Source organism: Taudactylus pleione, unplaced genomic scaffold, assembly GCF_031769625.1.
Source record: "Taudactylus pleione unplaced genomic scaffold, aTauple2 ptg000004l, whole genome shotgun sequence".
In the NCBI taxonomy this organism is placed as follows: Eukaryota; Metazoa; Chordata; class Amphibia; order Anura; family Myobatrachidae; genus Taudactylus; species Taudactylus pleione.
The window spans coordinates 7,405,001-7,425,592 of NW_028284407.1; the positions used below are offsets into that span (position 1 = coordinate 7,405,001).

General features: G+C 43.6%; 1 protein-coding gene across 1 annotated transcript in view; it reads right to left on the reverse strand.

The window, feature by feature from the left end:
• Positions 1-20,592, reverse strand: part of LOC148543383 (intelectin-1-like) — a 55,155-nt gene that overhangs the window by 20,743 nt on the left and 13,820 nt on the right. Inside the window, exons 4-5 of the mRNA XM_088468533.1 lie at positions 12,058-12,178; positions 1,900-2,006 (exon numbers count right to left, since the gene is read on the reverse strand). Coding sequence (XP_088324659.1) covers positions 1,900-2,006; positions 12,058-12,178 — 228 coding nt within the window. The remainder of the gene's footprint in view (positions 1-1,899; positions 2,007-12,057; positions 12,179-20,592) is intronic.

A 20,592-nucleotide genomic window follows, 5' to 3' on the forward strand; every position in this document is an offset into this window, starting at 1 on the left:
TCCTACCTATCTGATCGCTCTTTTACTGTTCGTTTTTCTGATTCCACCTCCTCTTCGCTACCTCTATCAGTTGGAGTACCGCAAGGCTCTGTCTTAGGGCCTCTGTTATTCTCAATCTATACCTCCTCTCTTGGCAAACTAATCAGCTCTTTTGGATTTCAGCACCATCTGTATGCGGATGATACTCAAATCTACCTATCTTCCCCAGATTTATCACCAACTGTACTGGTCGTGTCACTGAATGTCTTTCTGCAATTTCATCTTGGATGTCATCTCGCCACCTGAAACTTAATATTTCTAAAACAGAATTAATTATATTTCCACCAGCCAACAACAGTTACCAACCTGATCTCTTTATCACTGTTGATAACTCGACAATCCACCCTGCCCCACAAGCTCGCTGCCTTGGTGTCATCCTTGACTCTGAACTGTCCTTTGTTCCCCACATTCAATCTGTCTCAAAATCATGTTACATACATGTAAAAAACATATCCAAAATTCGACCATATCTCATACAAGACACTGCAAAAACTCTAATCCATGCACTTATTATCTCCCGCATTGACTATTGCAATAGCCTCCTTACTGGACTTCCCAAAAACAGGCTATCGCCATTACAGTCAATTATGAATGCAGCTGCAAGGCTTATCTTCCTTGCCAAATGTTCATCGTCTGCTGCCCCGCTCTGTCATTCCCTCCATTGGTTGCCAGTTTTCTACCGTATTCAATACAAAATACTCTTACTTATACATAAGGCTATTAGCCAAACCACACCAACATACATCTCTTCACTCATCTCAAAGTATCTCCCTACCCAACCTCTCCGCTCAGCACAAGATCTGCGTCTCTCATCCCCATGCATTACTTGCTCCCACTCACGGTTACGGGACTTTCTTCGGGCTACACCCACTCTATGGAATGCCTTACCACGCACAATACGACATTCCTCTAGTCTCCAATCCTTCAAGCGATCCCTGAAAACTCACCTCTTCAGGCAAGCTTATCTGATCCCAGCACCGCCCACATAGCCTTCATAGCTTCCATATCTTATTACATCCCCTTTCACAGCCCACACACAATCTCACACATCATCTTTCTCTCATATCCTCATGACATTTGGCCGACATTCCTGTGTGACTGGATCATGCAGCCGACCAAGAAACTGTGCATTCTAGCTGGACTAAAATGCAATATATAGCATCTATCCTTGTGTATCAATGCCTATTCCCCTATAGATTGTAAGCTTGCGAGCAGGACCTTCCTACCTATATATCTGTCTGTTATTTGTTCTATTAATGTTTACAATTGTAAAGCGCAACGGAATATGCTGCGCTATATAAAAAACTGTTAATAAATAAATAAGTAAATAAATAATAGTAGCCATTCGCTAATGCCCTGCTTTGTTGCTCTAAGTAAAGCATGTACACCTGCCTATAGTTTGACTTTAGGTTACACTACAGTATGTGCAGTTAACTATATTTTTAAAGTCAACATTTGAATGTCTGTATTTTGAAATGTTCTGTCTTATTTTAATATACACCAATGTCAGCTAGAAGAAGGAGTTATTTATTTACACTTTACCAAATGTTACTGGCAAGATGGTGACTTGGAAAAAGTTAAGACGCAAGGCTTGGGGTAGGAGGGGCACATGAGCCCCCTCGGGCGTTAGTATGCCCTGACTCCATGAGACTGATCTTTTCCATGCGTTCACAAGATAGCAGTCCACTTGCCTCCCAGAAAAACTGATTTCACAGATAGAGAGGTCTGGCCACACACCAGCCTCTCTCGTATCCTCCATCATGCGCAGTCTGCTGAAAAGAGCACCAAGTGTCCGCAGCCAGAACTGCATCTGAATCATACATTTTTTCACTTATTTTTCTATGACTGGCAGCAACTTACATGTTCAGAATTACAGCCTTTGGTCGGTTTCACTCCGGGGCATAAGGCCAGTGCTGCTTTTTCATTGTTAAACACACGGAATTGGATAAACCCAGCAGTGAGTTCATCTGCAAAAGAGAATTTAAGGTTTCATTGTTCATTGTCAGAAATGCAGCTCACTATTATTTATACAATGTCATTGGAACACACATTAAAACTGCAACATGGACGAGGAAATATACTGAAAATTACAAATAGTAGCAAATCAGATTTTTGCTTTTATATGTTTAGTAAAAACTCTATAATAATTTTGTACATATTGTTATACAGGACAGTGTAGTACTACAGAGAAATAAAAGAATGATGGCATTAAAGGTTGTGGAAATCGACAAAGGGTCATTAAATTGAGGTTTGCGGGCATTTTTCCGTTGAGATTGTAGTCACCATATGTAATAGAATATGAGTATAGCCTAAAGGCTCATACACACTAGACCAGGGATGGGGAACCTCAGGCTCGGGGGCCGTATAAGGTCCCCTTAATCATTTGGTCTGGCCCTCAGAGCATTTTTCTGCTAGTCCCATCTGGATGGCAGGGTACCTATAAATGGCACCCTGCAGCCAGAATCTATGCAGCAGTGCCGCCTGGAGCACCCTTAGGATGCTTCAGTTGGTCACATCGCTGCCCTTATAGCTCCCCAGAGCATCCTCAGGATACTCCAGGCATTGCTGTAATCACTGGAGATTGTGGCCCCGTTCCCTTGTGACATCACACGGAGGGGGCGTGGCCTGCATCGGGCCCACAAATAATGTTAGATATATCACAATGGGCCCTGGGCAGAAAAAGGATGCCCACCCCTGCACTAGACGATGAGCTGTATGAACGATATTGGTGAAAGATTTCCCTTGAACTTTCTGTAGTGCAGGACAAACGATATTGGCCCTCATTCAGACCCACTCGCGAGCGGCTGTCCGCTCGCAAGTGGGTCGATGGTCTGCACTGCGCATGCGCACGACGGAGGGAGCTCCGTCGTGCGCATGCGCGAGACGCGACGAGCGAAGGACTTTCCTTCGCTCGTAGTGTCTCATCAAAGGGGGCGTGCTGTCGATGTTGACTGACAGCACGCCCCCGTTGACTGACAGCACGCCCCCTTTCCCAAGGGAACGCCTACTGTCTGAAGCCGGCCCCACTGACATCACTAGTGATGTCAGTGGGAGTGATTTTGGCTCTGATAGAGCCAAAATCACTCTTGGCCTTGCGGTTGAGAAACTCAACCGCAGGCTTCTGCTCGCAGTTTCGATGGTCGCGATGGTCAAGACCATCGCGACCATCATCCTGCACGTTCGTATATGCTGTGGGTGGTGACCCACAGCTATACGAGCGTCCAGGAGGACGCTCCATATTTATGGAGGTGGGCCCTGATTCAGAGCGAGCGCTCTGGTCAGAGCGTCCGGCTCTGAATCAGGGCCATTGGGTGTACACACTGAGAGATATCTATAAAGATATCTTTCAGTGAAGTCATCCTGCCACATCTCTGAACAGGCAATTCTTCACGATCTCGTCAGATATACGGACGACAAAAGACATTGCTAACGACCCGCGAGAGCACGCATCGTTGGTCGTTCATGGCATACACACTGAACAATATGAACGATATTTCATTGAATGATATCGTCTCGTCCATATCATTCATAAAAATTAGTGTGTATGCGGCTTAACTCGCCAGAATATTGACCTCCGCCATTTTCAGCATGACACAGCCCAGATGTTTCTAATGTTAAATATACATCTATCTGGATATACAGTAATAGTGTGTAAGTTTGAAAATAGCTGGAATTATACCAGAAAAACACACTGCATAATAGACAGCCCAGAGGGAAGACAGATAGCTGCTAATGCTGGGTACACACTCTACAGATATATTTGCAGATGATGGTTGTTCATACATACTGAACAACCATCATTTGTCTTCTGGCTGTGGGTCCCTCTGGCCGGGGGCGTGTCGCATCCCCCTCCCTGCGGCCTCCACTGCAAGTGTATGGGCGGTCAGCTGACACACAGCACGATGCCCCAATATATCAGCAGATATATTGGGCATCGGCTGTGCAGCACAGCCGACGTGATATGTCTGTGAACGACGTCGTTCACAGACATATCACTGGTACACACTGGCCGACGGACACCAGATATATATCTGCCAGTGTGTACCAGCATCACTGTGCTGCATATTATGAAATACAGTTAAAACTTACTAATTAAAAGTAAAATAAAGCATAGGGTCCCCCCTCTACAAGATAGTGGAGTGTTGGAGTCCCCCCACCATAATCCAAACAGCTCTAGGCCAGTTGGCACCAGGGTTGGTTCCTCCAGGAGAGTGGGGCCGGCAAAAATAGTGTTGGTTCCCCCTACTGTGTCCAACCAGCTGTAGTGCCAATAGCACTAGGACTTTTCTCCCTGGTAACTGCTACAAACTGACTTTATTGTCGCTGGAAACCCATACTCAGTTACATTCCCCTCTATATAAGAAACAGTGTGAATTGAGTATAGGGACTTGAAATTCTACTTACTTGCCCCAAAGTACTGTACTTGTGAAAATCCCAGAGACCAAAGAAAAATATAAATTGGAGACAAGTAACAATACATTTGTGCCATCAGCTAACTAGAATTAGCAAATTCAGAAAAGGGCTATCAATGTTCCCAGTTTTATTAAAAGAGTATCGGTAGCTGTATGGGGATCCAGAGCCTAAAGATGGCCACACATCTAAAGATTATCTGTCCAACCAGCCAACTAGATGATTGGTTGGAATGAAAATCTGGTAAGGGATGAAAGCAAATGACAATCAGCAATTTGCTCCCAAACGCCGGCAAATGGACAAACATTGTTGTTTGAACAAATAATTTAGATCAAATATTTAACAAACTTGTCTGATGACCATTTTCATCTGTTTTCTTGCATTTAGGAGCAAATTGCTGATCATCAGTTACTCCCATATGTTACCAGATTTTCATTCCAACCAATCAACAAGTTGGCTGGTTGGATGTAAGTTGGTCTAGTGTGTGGCCAGCTTTAGTTGAGACTGCTGGGCCCATAACCTATTAGCATAACTGTGTGACTGTGCGGTGAGCAGCAGTGGTGCTGGATTTAGTAGTCCCCCAGACCAGTGGCGTCCCTCCTCGCTATTGCACCCGATGAAGGGAGAAAGGGGGCGTGCCCTCTTGGAGGGGGCGTGTCCTCACGGCCTGAACCCCGTAACAACTGGGGAGCTCAGGTGGCGTTACAGACAGCACCCGGGGACCACTCATGTAGTGCCGGCTCCCTCACTTTGTCAGAAGCCGAGTGCTGCACATAATGTTACAGTACAGCACCTGGCTCCTTTCACTGAGGGGGAGTCGGCACTTTGGTGTCACCCCTTGACGGGTGACACCCGGGTGCAGCCTGCACCACCAGCACACCCCTTGTGATGCCAATGCCCCAGACAATTCACCCACCAGGAGAGAATACACTTGACCAAAGTATATATAATGTTGAGTGTCCACACACAGTACAGCTTAAGCAATTCTTATGTTTATTGAACCAGGTAGAACTACACGTAGCATAAGACACAGGGATATGACAGGTGTAACTGTAATATATAGAAGCAGCCTAGAGCTTGAGGGTATCACTAGGCATTGTAGTGCGCCGGATGTCTGAGCAGTAAATGCACAGACGAATGTTAGCAATATGCCCGCACCATATAGCATTGGTGATATAGTATACTTGGGTGTGGATTAACAGTTAGACAGTAAAAAGGTAGAAAATGTCTAGATAGACACCAGATGTTAGACAATCAATAGGTCGACTGGGACAAAAGGTCGACAGAGACAAAAAGTCGACACACTAAAAGTCAACATGTAAGAAGGTCGACATGTACAAAATGGTCGACAGGGCAAAAAGGTCGCCATGAAAATGGTCGACACAAAAATGGTTGAAACATGATTTTTGTTGTTTTTTTAGCCCTAATCCTTACCCTAACCCTCCCCTTGGCACCTAACCCTCCCTTCTGGTGCTTAACCCTAACCATCGGGGTAGGTGCCTGACCCTAACTGTCCCTTCTAGTGCCTAAGCCTCCCTCCTGGTGCCTAAACCTAACTGTCTGGGTAGGTGCCTGACCCTATCTGTCCCTTCTAGTGCCTAACCCGAACCCTCCGGTAAGTGCCTAATCCTAACCCTCCCTCCTGGTGCCTAACCCTCGGGGTAAGTGCCTAACCCTAACTGTCGGGGTAAGTGCCTAATCCTAACCCTCCGCTAAGGGCCTAACCTTAAACAACAAAAAAAAAAACATGTGTCGACCTTTTTTTGTGTCGACCTTCTGACCCGACCATTTGTACCTGTCAACCTTCTTACATGTCGACCTTTAGCGTGTCGTCCTTTTGTCCCTGTCAACCTATTGACTGTCTAACATCTGGTGTCTATCTAGATCAGTGATTCCCAACCTCGGTCCTCAAGGCACACTAACAGTCCTGGTTTTAGTGATATCCATGATTGTGACCAGATGGTTAAATCAAAATAGCATAGGTACTAATTAAGTCACCTGTGCTCAAGTATGGCTATCCCTAAAACCTGGACTGTTAGTGTGCCTTGAGGACCGTGGTTGGGAACCCCTGATCTAGATGTTGTCGACCTTTTTACTGTCCATCTATAGTCTGGCACCCAGTGTACTTGTGGTGCTTTGTATAAGTTCTGCACGGCTAGTGTGTTGGAGAGTCTTAGGGGTATATTTACTACAGTGAGGGTTTTTCGTTTTTAGGAGGAGAGGTTTCCCATAGAAACCAATCAGATTCTACTTAACATTTATCTAGCACCTTCTTAAAGAAAATAGCTAGAATCGTGTTGGTTGCCATGGGCAACATCTCCACTTCTAAAAACTCTCACTTTAGTAAGTATACCCCCTGGAGTCAACATGAATACCAGGGAGAAAAGATGCACGGAGAAGTCATGCATGCGCAGTATGTCCTCATGCTGAGCTCTGGCAGGTCCTAGAGACTGCCTCCTCAGCTTACCTGTCTACACTGAGGATGGAGGCAGAGTCAAAGTGCACCTCATCCAACACTCTCCCCTCACTCATGACTGCCTCTCATCACATGACATGAGCATCATACACATTGACATCTCACCTGTGATGAGAAACATGGAGACTTATGCTAACATAATAATATTCAACATGAAAACTATCAACAATTATTACTGTTATTATCCTTTATTTATATGGCACCACAAGGGTTCCGCAGTGCCTTATAAAGTACATAACAGTTGAGCAAAACAAGCAGGGTCGGATTAAGGCTTGTGGTGGCCCCAGGGCAACTAAGTTTGCGGGGGGCCCCTTCAAGCCACACAGAGTCGAGCCCAGCCCAGCCATGCCCCCAGTAGCAGTCTGCCCCAGCAGTGCCCCCAGTAGCAGTCCCCCCTCAACATTAGTTCTCCCAGGAGTACCCCTAGTAGTAATCCCCCTCTAGGCTGTGTCCCCCAGTAGTGGTCCCACCAGTGTGCAGTGCCCCCAGTAGTAGTCCCCCCAGCAGTGCCCCTAGTAGTCCCCCCAGCAGTGCCCCTTGTAGTACCCATGCAGTGCCCCTAGTAGTAGTACCCCCTGCAGTGCCCCTAGTAGTAGTACTTCCCCAGCAGTGCCCTTTGTAGTACCCCCTGCAGTGCCCCTAGTAGTAGTAGTACCCCCTGCAGTGCCCCTAGTAGTAGTACCCCCCAGCAGTGCCCCTTGTAGTACCCCCTGCAGTGCCCCTATTAGTAGTAGTACCCCCCCCCCAGACACACACAAGAAAAAAAAACAACTTCCACTTACCTTAATCCTCTGTTCTTCCATCTGCCGTCCTCCCGTGCCGGCCCGCTCTGCATGATGGGAGATCTCCCATCAGCCACTGCGGAAGCCAGAAGACGGAGGCTCCGTTAGTGGGAGCAGCAGCCGATGAGAGTCTGACTGACTCTCATCGGCTGCTAAAACAAACACACAGCTGCCAGCGCCGGCGCCTGTGTGTTTGTGCTGTGTAGTGCGGACGGCACTTATGTGCCGTCCACACTACCGCCCTGCCGCAAGCTGATGCAGCAGCACTGACTGTGCTGCTGCATGCAGCTGCAGAGCGCCCTCCTCCCGAGAACAGGTGCTGCCAGCACCTGTTCTCGGCAGGGTCACATCGACCCTGTGTGGGGGCCCTCTGTGTGTGGGGGCCCAGGGACGCCCGCCCCTGTCGTCCCCCCCTTAATCCGGCCATGAGAACAAGAGAACAGTGACTTACAGCACAAGACAACGCAAGATGGGTATATGATATATAAACATTGGTGCAACAGCAGTCATAACACTCAAATAAGCAGCAGGGTGGCAGATATCAAGGGATAGGAGCCATTGTTAGGAGTATTGAGTACATAGTAGTGTACGTAAGGGAAGGAAAAGCACACGGGGGAAGAGGGCCCTGCTCTTGAGAGCTTACATTCTAAAGAGGCAGGGCAGACACACATAAATGATACAGATGGGGTAGACAGTGAGCACTGGACAAAGGGTTAGGATGAGAGCTGGAAGGCTTTGATGAAGTTAGTCTTGAGAGCACTTTTGTAGAGAGGTGGAGAGTCTGATGGGAAGAGGTAGAGAATTCCAGAGGTAGCGAGCAGCTCGGGCAAAGTCCTGGAGGCAGTCACGGGAGAAAGTAATCACTTGGCAGGAGAGGAGGCATTAATTTGCAGAGCAAAGAGAGCAGGCAGGAGTATGCAGGTAGCATTCCCGCTAGGCTGTTTTAGCGGGGCGCGGCGCCCTGCCCTCCTTCTGGAGGGCAAAAAAGCACCCTGCCCTCCAGAAAGAGGGAAAAAAGCGCCCTGCCCTCACAGCCTGCGGGTGCCGTCTTCACCCACGGGACGCAGTGTCCCGCGGGTGGAGAAATGTGCAGTGACCCGGTCACCGCTGGAGAATAGACGCCGGCATCTATTCTCACTGTCTGCAGCGCTTGGGGGCTGCCCGGCGTGTCCGTAAGTGCCGGGCATGCCCCCAAGTCTGACGAAAATGGGATGCGTCTCATAGACATGCCCCCTTTTCATGGCTATACCCCTTTTTCGGACGCACGCGCGCCTTAGGAGCGCACAAAGTTGCCCTCTCTAGCTCCGGCGCCCTGCCTGCCACCGGAGCTAGAGTGAACACTATGCAGGGAGATAATGACATAGATGTAAATGAGAGAGGAATGGATGAGGGCTTTGTAAGTGAGTGTGAGAAGCTTGAATTGGGTTCTGAAGGGGAGCCAGTGTAGGACTTGCAGAAGTGGTGTGGCAGAGGTAGTATGTTTGGGAAGAAAGATGTGCCGGGCAGCAGCATTGAGGACAGATTGGAGTGGAGATAGGTGGGTGTCAAGGAGGCCAGATAAGAGGTGGTTGCAATAGTCCAATCTGGAGATGTTCAGTGAGTGGATGAGGGTCTTAGCAGCATCCAGGGTGAGAAAGGGTCTAATCCTAGAAATATTTTTGAGATGGAAATGGCAGGACTGCGAAAGGTACTGAATGTGTGGTTTAAAGGAGGTGACGGAGTCCAGGATAATTACAAGACACCTCACTTGGGGGCTAAAGGAGATGGTTGTGCTGTGAACAGATAATGAAATAGAGGTAAAGTTTTGAGGTGAACTGCTGTATGTACTGCTTCGACCCAAAATATTTTGTAAAGACTTGAACCATTCAGCATAGCTGGAGTTTTTAGTTTTTTGCTACTTTCAGTTTCAGACCTTTGCTTATGTTTCTTAAGAAATACATGTGTCATCCTTGTAGTATCATTGATGATTGTCATGAAGTAACATTTCACACTCCTGGATTCTACTTCCATTGCTCCACACACAGCGGAATATAAAATCCAATGGCACTTGTACTCTGGATGCAATTTTAAGAAAACTGCAACATGTTTGCTTGTACACAGTTCTCACATGCTGGTCTTACAGGACTGGCTATTAACATACCAGTCACCATACCATTTTGAAGATTCTGTAGCGTGTCATAGCTTACTGTAGGTGTCCTAGCTGCTTGTGCATCACCTCTGTAGATTGGTTGGATTCCCATTATACTTCTGACTTTACTTGATTCACACATCCTTAACCACTTGCCTGGTGTGGTTGCATCAGATGCGACCATACCAGGCTGGGCATTCCCTGACATGGTCGCATCTGATGCGACCAGTCAAAAATGCCCACTGAGTGGCTGTGGGAAGATAATCTTCCTGCAATCACCAATCGCAGAGTGATCGGGTCTCACTGGGAGCGGAGCAGCAGGTGCAAAGGGACCAGGAGGTGCAGAGGGACCTGGGAGGTAAAACAGAATTTTCAGCAGTTGTTTCTGTAGGTATTTGCTCATGAAACTGCAATAATTTAGCATGTACAGTCTCTATGGTTAACTTCATAGTACTTAACTCTAATGCTACTACCAAGAAGTCTGCTACGGTTGTCTGGGGGTCCAGACGACCAGAATACCTTAAGGAGAGAGACAACAGGAGATGTATGGTGAAATCAAAGTAAGTGACTTTATTGTCACCAAAAACAGGCAAAAACGTATAAAAGAATAGTCCAAAGTACGAACGGTGTGGCTGAACGCCGATGGTACGGCTAGGGAACCAATGGTGCAGCTAAGGAGCTGATGGTGCGGCTAAGGTGCCATTGGTGTGGCTGGAGAGCCAGTAGAATGGCCGGAGGCTGATGTTGTGACTTGGGAGCTGATGATGCAGCTTAAGAGCCTTTGGTGCACCAAGGTGCCGATGGTGTGGATGGAGAGCCAGTAGAGCGGCCGGAGGCCGATGTTGCAGCTTGGGAGCCAATGATGCGACTTAGGAGCCATTGGTGTGGCAAGGTGCCGAGGATGTGGTTGGAGTGCCAGTGGTGGCCGGAGGCCGATGTAGCAGCTTGGGAGCCGAGAAACAATCTGTGCAGTGGTGCGGTTTGGAAGCAGGCTGTGCAATGATGCGGCTTGGAAGCTGAGAAACAGTCTGTGCACTGGTTCAGCTTGGAAGCTAGGAAACAGTCTGTGCACTGGTGCGACTTGGAAGCCAGGAAACAGTCTGGGCACTGGTGCAGCTTGGAAGCTGGGAAACAGTCTGTGTACTGATGTTCAGACAGTATAACCAGCACAGAGTGCAGGGCTGGCTGTAACTTAAGAGAAGCAGGACCCAATCAGAGCCATCTCCAGCAGAGAGTAAGTCCTATCACAGGCTGGTGTGCACCTGAGATCTGCAGAGAGGCAGATGATTAGTAGCACCCAAGAAAAACACACAGACAGACATGAATGACATGCTATGAACTGAACACAGGCAAAACAGGATTAGATGCAGTCTGCAGTAGTAACCAAGACTGGAAACTGCCACCAAGATGATCCGCTACCTGCGGATCCTAACAAAGTCATACTTGCATAAGACTTTGTAGCATCACCATTGCAACCTCCCCCACTGAAGTCAATTGCTGAGAGATGGATACAATTCTGTCTATGTATTCGTTCATGCTCTTACATGCACTAAGTTCTGGTGCATACAATGTGCACTTCAAGTTAATTCTTGTCATTAGCCCTTTGTCTTAATAAGTCATTTGCAGAGTTACCTACATATCATGATGTGCTGTTGCTTTACCCTGAATAATAGAACATGTGATTCCACTGCTAGACCAATTGTCCCCATAGTTATATCTACTTTGTCAAAATTTGGATCATCACCAGGATTGCTAGTAACTTTCCATAACTTCTCCCACTATAACTGCATCGCCATGGCAAATTTCAGTTGTGTGTGTATATGTAAGAGGGTGAGTAAAAAAATTATATGCACACTCCAGTTATATTAAAACTTCTGTTGGCCGAACTGTCTTATCAACGCTTTCCGTACTATGTTGCTGTCTCTCCAGTCACTGCTGTGCAGGTTTGAACGTGTTACGTCAGTTCATTTGTGACTGCAGTGCAAGAAAAAATGGCTTCCCCACTTGTGATTTGCACGAAAGAAGAGCAGCGTGCAGTGATTAGTTTGGTTGTTTTTTTAACTACAAAAAAATGTACAGAGCCTCAACACAGATGCCCAGCAGTGTATATGCACCTAATTTTGTGTATTTGTGAACAATAAAATAATAAAATAGTTAATAGGAATCTTTGATTATTATTTTTTTTTTAACATCAGCATATATTCCAGAGACAAAAAACTTACTTCTTCCATTTGGTGAGAAACAATTTGCTGTCTTTTCTGCATTGCCAAAATCATACACAACAGGTACTGCAGGTCCATTGTTTGCTGGGCAACTACCAACATTGTATACAACTTGGTATTTCTGAAAGTGGATAATGAAGGTAGAGTTATATACCGAAATGTTTACATTATGTTGTAATTACTTGACTCATCATTATAATGTCTTAATAAAAGTGTAATACATTTTAAAATTTAATAAAAAATGTTTTGATGCACTGAATTCATATTTCAAATTATTTTGATGCCTAAATTCGGTTATAAAGTCTGTGCCAACTACTACATTATACCTCTAGAGTTAGACTGTAAGCTCCCACAATGCTCCTCTCTACCCTCTATCTTACTTATATACCTTTTGTTTGCAAACTTGTATGTTCTAAATGTATGTATTTTTTGCATTATTTGTTATATCAACTATTTAACAACGTTGAGTTTTGTACAGCCTTATCAATGAACAATGCTGATGATTATCCAAATCTTTATTTTCATATGTAAATACTTATTAGCATGAAGCAAGTCGAGTCTAAATACAAATTAAAAGTTTTACCTGTAATTTTAGTTCCATGAAGTGATAAGTCTGCAGGAAATAGGAATTTGGATTTGGAAGTCAAAATCATAAGGATTGGTCCAAATTGTTGGTTTGTGACCTACATGTAAAATTGTACCAAATCATGAATTTGCTACCTTCCTAATATTTATATCTATATTATACCCATAAAACCTGCCTTAGTCGAGATTAATGGTATGGCATACACTTAGTCACCCCAGACTGTGCATGACAGAGACAGGACTGAACATCCAGGATCATTATATAGCTACTCCCAATTGATCCAATTGCTCATTTGCAATTTGTGCCCTGCATTCACATTGGTTTGGTCCAATTGATTTTAATATTTGGGAATTACAATTACCTGCCACTGGATTTTTGGTGATGGCATTTACAAATTCTCCTGCAAAGTAGAAAGTCATTGGCAAAATCTCATACTTTTGATAACTTCCTCAAAAAATGCTGCTATTTAACACTTATAAGGAAAGGCTCTGGATGCTGTCAAACAAATATACTTCCAATCTCTCATCATCTCATCTGGATTCTAACCTCTTTAAAACAGTTACATCTCTTCTCAACCTTCACATAGATATCCCCCTGACCACCATCACTGCCGAAGGTTCAGCATCTGACTTTAACAACAAGATTGACAAAATTCTACTCAATTCCTGTCCCAAATCCTCTGGAACCTTCTCTTTATTTTAAACCACAAATGATGATGATATTTTTCAACTCTCCACTTCTCCCAGTAAATTCAATCTACTCACAAATAAGTAATTCACTGTCTCCTATGCTCGTAACTAGTAATTTAGTTATCACCATTAAATCTAAAAGGCCACATAAGAGTTGTCGACAGTAATGCTGTCAACAGTCAAAATGTTGACAGCATTATGTTGACAGAAGAATGCTGATGTGGCTGTAATGGGTTTATTAAAGCATTTTAACCATATTGTTATTATAATTTTAAAGAATCTCTATTATATTTAATCTATTAATACTGTCGAAGCTGGATAATTGGCTGAGACAGAATCAGTTTAAAATTAGATTGGAACGACGCCATCTTGCGAATGGTGACAAGACTCCATCTTAAAAATGAGATTTGCACGATGCCATTTTGCGAATGGCCGCCCAGCGCCATTTTAAGTTACAACTCACGAGCTCAGTACATATGGCAATGTTTTAATAATCCTTTCAGAAACCATACCCTGATGTATCTTAGGACAATCTTGCATAAAAAAATACCATAACAAACACAGTATTGATGCAGTTTAGTAAAACAGCTTCCTGAGAAAAGTAATTAGAAAAACAATATACCAGGATACTGTGGGTATTTCTGCATGTAAATGGAGAGACCCCACATGTGGACAGGTGTAGCTGTGGCAATTGAAATCTGAATGAACAATGATAAGAAATCTGCTTGAAAAGAACTGACACAGGTATCCTAAATAGGCAGAAGAGAACTTTTGAATTCTCTGTCAGACATGATGGCACCAGCAATCAGCTGGGGGTCTCCACCCTGTTTGAGTGTGAAGCTCACTGCTCATAACCCTTGCATAGTAGTTTTAAAATAAACATGTTTTGGAAGGGTATGGTATGTGTATATATGTGTATATATGTATATATGTATATATATATATATATATATATATATATATATGTATGTTATCCATCATAGATAGACTTACACACTGCATACTCACATAAAAGGTTCCATAGCTTCAAAGTGTAATATTCAAGGTTTATTAATTTATAACTAATGTTGTGAAATAAAAACAATTTCATATCTAAGGTTTAGTACATGATAAGCAAACCGTGTTTGGTGTTGTACTGATCTACTCTGTCTCAACAGCTTTCCGGTGTCATCGGTGAGAAGATCGCAACATGTGTTCGCAACTTATGGACTGTAGAGAGTTAAAACACTAAAATGTACTTTGTAATGTTAGCAGCTTAGTTATGCATGCAGCGGGAAAAAGGAGACAAAAGGCTGTCGGAGGCTGACCTGTGTCCATTTGAATCGACCTATTAAATGTCCTGTAACAGAAGCACCGTGACGGAGAACCAATGAAATTATGCCAAACTTGCCTATTGTATTGCTTATCCCTGTAAGGGTATATATGTGCGTTCAGACCCCAACCTGGAGTCTTCTTGCTGATGCTGTTGACGGAGGTTTCTTGTTGATGCCGGTAACTGGTCCCAGTGCGCGTGCATATGTATAACTGTACCTTGGGTCTGTATGATTTTTTGCGCTAAATTGTCTTTAGATCACAGCGTGTAACCTACTGTTTTTATGTTGAATAATAACTTTTGTGCATTGGAAACACATTTCAATGTCTGAATGCATTTATTTACTGTATGACTGCGTACGCAAATAGCGACAATTCTAGAAGGTATAGGCAGGATTTAGAAGGTATAGGCAGGATTGTACTAAGGTTTAATTATGTTATAACAGATGGGGGCTCGCAGGTTAATCTCGCAACCGGTCTGTAACACTCGGTATCGAACTCACAGCAAAAGGGTGGAGGCGCCTGACAGGAGAACACATTGTGCATTCGGAATCTGTTACCACCGTTGTTGCTGAGAGTGCGCTACCGGTTACTGTGACTTTAGGAGCGCTGATTAAGAATCCAGGGAAGGGGGAGGAAAAAGTTTGTTTTCCTTCATCGATAGGTTGTTTTTCTGTTTTATTTTGTAGGTTAAAAAGGGGGTGTCGCATTATTGCATACACAGCTGAGTTGTATTATTGCATACACAGCTAAGTTGCAGTTTTGTGTACACAGGTAAGTTGTAATATAACTGAAGAGTCATAATATGGTTGTGTAGTAGTTGCATTATTGCGTATGCGACTAGTCGCACAATAGCGTATATGTATTTCCGGTCTTGCTGCCTCATGTTTTAAACAAAGCCGTTGAGATTAAATTATCAATTGTTGTCAATAACTGGGTTAACGTGAATTTTTCTGCTCAGGAAAAAAGTGTGTAACTGTGAGTATTTGTTTAGGGTGTAACACGGGTCCTAAATATTAAGGGCATTGTATGATCCTTAAGGGCTAGGTGCAGGAGTTAGCCTAGCTGCTCGGTAGTAGCTACCATTCTATACACATCAGCAGGTGTACATGTTGTCTTTGTTGTAGGGACCGGCTCTCAGTGTGATTGCAGTGTTTAGTAATTAGGTTGGGTTATTTGAGCATTGTAATTGAGCCGCACTGGAAACTTGTGATTGTAAACTGAGAGATAATAGGTGAGTGGGAGCATCTAGAAATTTCTTCTGTAGGTGAGTGGGAGCATTTAGAAATTTCTTCCATAGGTGAGTGGGAGCATCTAGAAATAACTTCCATAGGTGAGTGGAGGCATCTAGAAATTTCTTCCATAGGTAAGTGAGAGTATCTAGACTGTCTTTCACCAGTTTAAATCTTTATTGAAAAACTTAGGGCTCTCACAGGATGGGGGCCAAGCAAACGGTAGAGATGTTAGATGATTTGCTGCTGTTGGAAGCGCCACTTGGGTCGGCACAACATATTATGCATACTAAGTATAGAGCCAATGCAACCAGGTATTGTGATTTATGGTTTAATATGACGAGGAAGAGTGTTAGGCCGTTTCCTAGAATTGGTAGCTTTGATAAGGAGATATTGAACAATGTCTGAGCTCACATCTGTTTGGTGCGTTCTCGAGTGAAAAAGATAAAATATAATGAATATTTAAAATTATGGCAGCATGAGGGGGATGCGTGGCTTAAAGGTGTGCAAGAGACGCAAACTAGTGTCTCGAGCACGTTACCAGAAAGTACACCCGCAACGCTGAATTGCAATGCGCGCGAGCCGCAAAATAGCATGCACGTGCAGCAAGGTAGCGTTGTGGCAGGTATTGCCAGTGGTTCACGCACACCACCACCACCCTATGTTGATGGTGGTGCAGGTACAGTTATTGAAAAAAAAACATTAAAATGTAACAAGTAATTTGTACCCTCTCTTAAGTACAAGAACATCTCTTAAAAGAGAGAGACCCAGAGCGAGAAACTAATGGCTGTCAGTATTCAAGCTCTAGAAGAAATGACGATAACATCACAGCCAGCAGACACACCTGCAACCACTCCTGCACCTGAACAGTTACAGGTCCTCACTAATCCTACACCACCGCAAACATAGCCCTACCCCGCCTCTCACACACAACCACAATTCCCGTACTATCCTCTCCCTCAATATCCTTACCCATACCCACCAACTTTCCCTCCTGCTCAACCCACACAACAATCCTTTCATCCACCCCACCTTTACCCACCTTTGTTCACTTTACCATGATCTGTATCCATGACAACTATCAATCATCATGCCCCAGGTGATGCAGAGCAACCAATTACCCACCTTTGTTCACTTTACCATGATTTGTATCCATGACAACTGTTAATCATCATGTTTCACATCATGAGCACTCCCCTTATAAAGGAACTACCAACTCACTTACTTCAAGTCCCTGAAGAAGGCTAATCAGCCGCTACGCGTTGGACAGAGACAGTCTTACACACACCATCATCTTTATTGATTTATTGCCAGCGAATCCACCAATGAATCCACTGAATTCGTCCGGCACACAACATATGTGCACACCCGGAGCTGCATAATAGAACTACATTTCCTAAGTCTCCCCACCGGCTTGTGGGTCGAGCGGCCAGACGCGTTATCAGTCGGCCGGGACCACGTGACCGCAAGGAAGCGTGGGCTCCGTCAGACTTCCCCGTGTCCGGCGAACAGGAAGGAACCACAGCAAGTGTGTAACGCGGCACACACTCAAGCAGCAGGCAGCGGGTCGATTACCACCAAGGACAGTGGAGGATCGTGGTGTTTCACAGGACATAGGGTAAGCTGACGGACCGGAGGGCATGGGACGCCGCCCCTCCAGAGCGCCATTACCTAGAATTTTTTCTATAATTTTTATCTATCTTTCATCCTATTTTTTTTAATTTTTTCTTTTTTTCCACTATCTATTTGGATGCTCCATGTGACAATTACCCACCCTCAATGATCATATCCAGTGTGCTATACGCACACAACCCCCTCTAACAACAATTACTAGTCCCAATCATTTTGGCACTAGACACCTCCATGTTCCATCCGGCATCCCTCACTATCCCCCTTCCTTATACCTTCCCCCCTTCCCACCCTGCATCAGAAGTGTTTAGCAGACAAGGAGCACTGTGACTCCATAATAACTCTGCTACTTATAAATAAATAAAATACTCACCATTTGTACTTAGTTATCTCTACTCATTTATCTCATTACCACCTCACCATCTTTTAAGCGCAGGCACAACTATTGTTTTTACTTATGCTAATTAGGAGTGGGGATTACTCCTAGTGCCCGCTGCTCATACTACTACCCCAAGAGTTTGCGCAGGTAGTATTCAATTTCTATCCATCCTATTGATTATAAATGTGTTTACTTCAATTATAATAACTATAAGTGTATTAACTATCAGTGTAATAGCTTTAATTTTACTAACTAATTATATAGTGACAATAATAGTGCATATGAATAACATAAATTACCGTTATTAAATCATATATATTTCATTTTTAAATATAATAACATATATACTAACTTTAAATACAACCTTTTATATGCTTAATAATTGTAATCAACCCAATTACAACTAAAATATGTAATTTAAGAAAAAAAATTATATTCCCATGTAAAATTTAATAACTACAGTATCTCATTTTACAGTGTATATTTTATGCCTATACATAGTATCACTTATATATAGAATAACAAGGAAAGAGAAAGGCAGAGGGAAACAAAAAAACAAACAAAAAATGTTTTACATTTCTCAAAAGCTGCATTGGCTCTCTTATCATAACTTAAATACACAAGAAAGCTATAATACACCATTATGTACATCTAATAATTGATAAATGTTCTCCTAGAGATAAATTACTATGAAATTTTCCTTATTTCTTTATGATGAGGCAAATCTGCACTCCAGCCATCTACCCCAAATCTGATTAAATTTAATTTCCGCCTTACGTGTAATATAAACGTCTCTTTCATGGTGAACAGTAAGGCGAATCAAAGACAACAAGGCATCAACTTTCGGTCCTTCGGGAGCCATCCATAAACGGGCAATAGACACTTTAGCGAAGGCACACATATTTATTATAAACTGTTTACTATTATTATTAACAAGATTTCCCTCAAACAACAAGCTACTGGTGTATTACATTCGGAATTCCCAGTTCGATTAAAACAGACTTAACCCGCTCCCAGAATTAGCGAACTAATTGACACTCCCACAATAAATGCTTAAATGACCCCTCCTCTGTGTAGCATTTAGGACAATGATCGGAAGAGCGGCCTCCTTAACTAACTAATCGAAACGGAGTAAGATATGTACGATGTAAAATAAACAATTGAATTTGTTGAAATCTAATAGATGTTGTAGAAACCTTAGGAGACATCAATGCCTCAGCCCAAGTCTCATCTTTAATAAGACCCAAATCCTCTTCTCACTGAGATTTAAGTCTAGGTTAATTTTCAGTATGGTGAAAGGATGATTAAAACAAATAAGAGTGTGATAAAGACTTACGGGGGCCGAGAGTCAGCAAAAACGTTTTTAATAAAGAAGAAATTAAAACGAGATGAATTTGAAAACTGTGTAAACAAGGCATGTCTAAGCTGTAGATATCGATAGAAATACTCTGATGGTGAATAATACTGCTGTCTAAGCTAATGAAATGAGCAAAGAACCGAGTTATCATACAATTGACCTAGTGTAGAAATGCCCACAGGCTGCCTATATAAATTAAGCCGGCGACGCGACGGGGGATCCGACATCCAACATATTGGGCAGTCCACACACACGGTGCGATGGGTGGCCGACCGCCTGATACGCCGGCTCCCCTCTTCCCCTCTCGTATAGCACTGAATGGGATTGCACATCGCATCCCCTAATCGACTGATCCTGCAGTAAGATCAGGGAGTGCGATGTACGAACCCACGGGTGCGCACTCGATCCGACATCATGCCCATACATGGTGTGATATATAGCAGCCAAATCATACCAATCCATCGGATTGGCTGCTTTATCGCACACTGTATGGCCTGCTTTAGGCAAGTTTGGTCAGTATACTCGAGCTGCTGAAGGAAGTATCAGGATATAATCCAGGAGCCTCTATCATGCCAGAGACATGCGTCCAAACTTTTATTGCTTGCTTTAAAAAGGGCGGGCTGGATGCAATAATTCTACCTTCTAACAATATTTGTAGATAAGTAACCAAGTGTATGACTGAGATACTAAAAGAACATGTAAAGCATCACTAGACAGGTCTTGAAGCCATATCTGCAGATGTACCATTTGAGCTGCATAATAATAGTATTTAAAATCCGGCCATGCAAGACCTCCGGCAGATTTAGTCCTATTAAGAGTATAATACGAGAATGATGATTCACCCAAACCAGTAAAGAAATGGAGCTATTTTGTTTCCTAATTATACCAGCAGAAAGAAAAACAGGAAAATGTTGAAGTATGTATAATAGCTTGGGTTGCAGAACCATTTTTATTAAATTGACCCCCCTAATTTTATCCTTAACATAAATAAAAAAGGGTTTAAATTAAGGGAAACAAAATCACTAGGTGTGTTTGTTATCCAAAGACCTAAATATTTAAAATGGTCTACCCAAGAGGAAGAGAGTCTAAAGAGGTTACCGAGCAGTGGCATAATATATGACTTATCCCAGTTAATTTTTAGACCAGAACACACTCCAAATAAATCTATGACTTGAAGAGCTGCTGGTAGCCTGGTTACATAATTAGATAAAAACAATAAGTCATCAGCATATAAAGCCACCCTATCTGCCCTTCCAGCCCCTCACAAACCTATAATGTCTGAATGAGATCGTAGGATACATGCCAGTGGCTCCATCGCCAAAGCAAATGAAAACAGAGACAATGGGCACCCC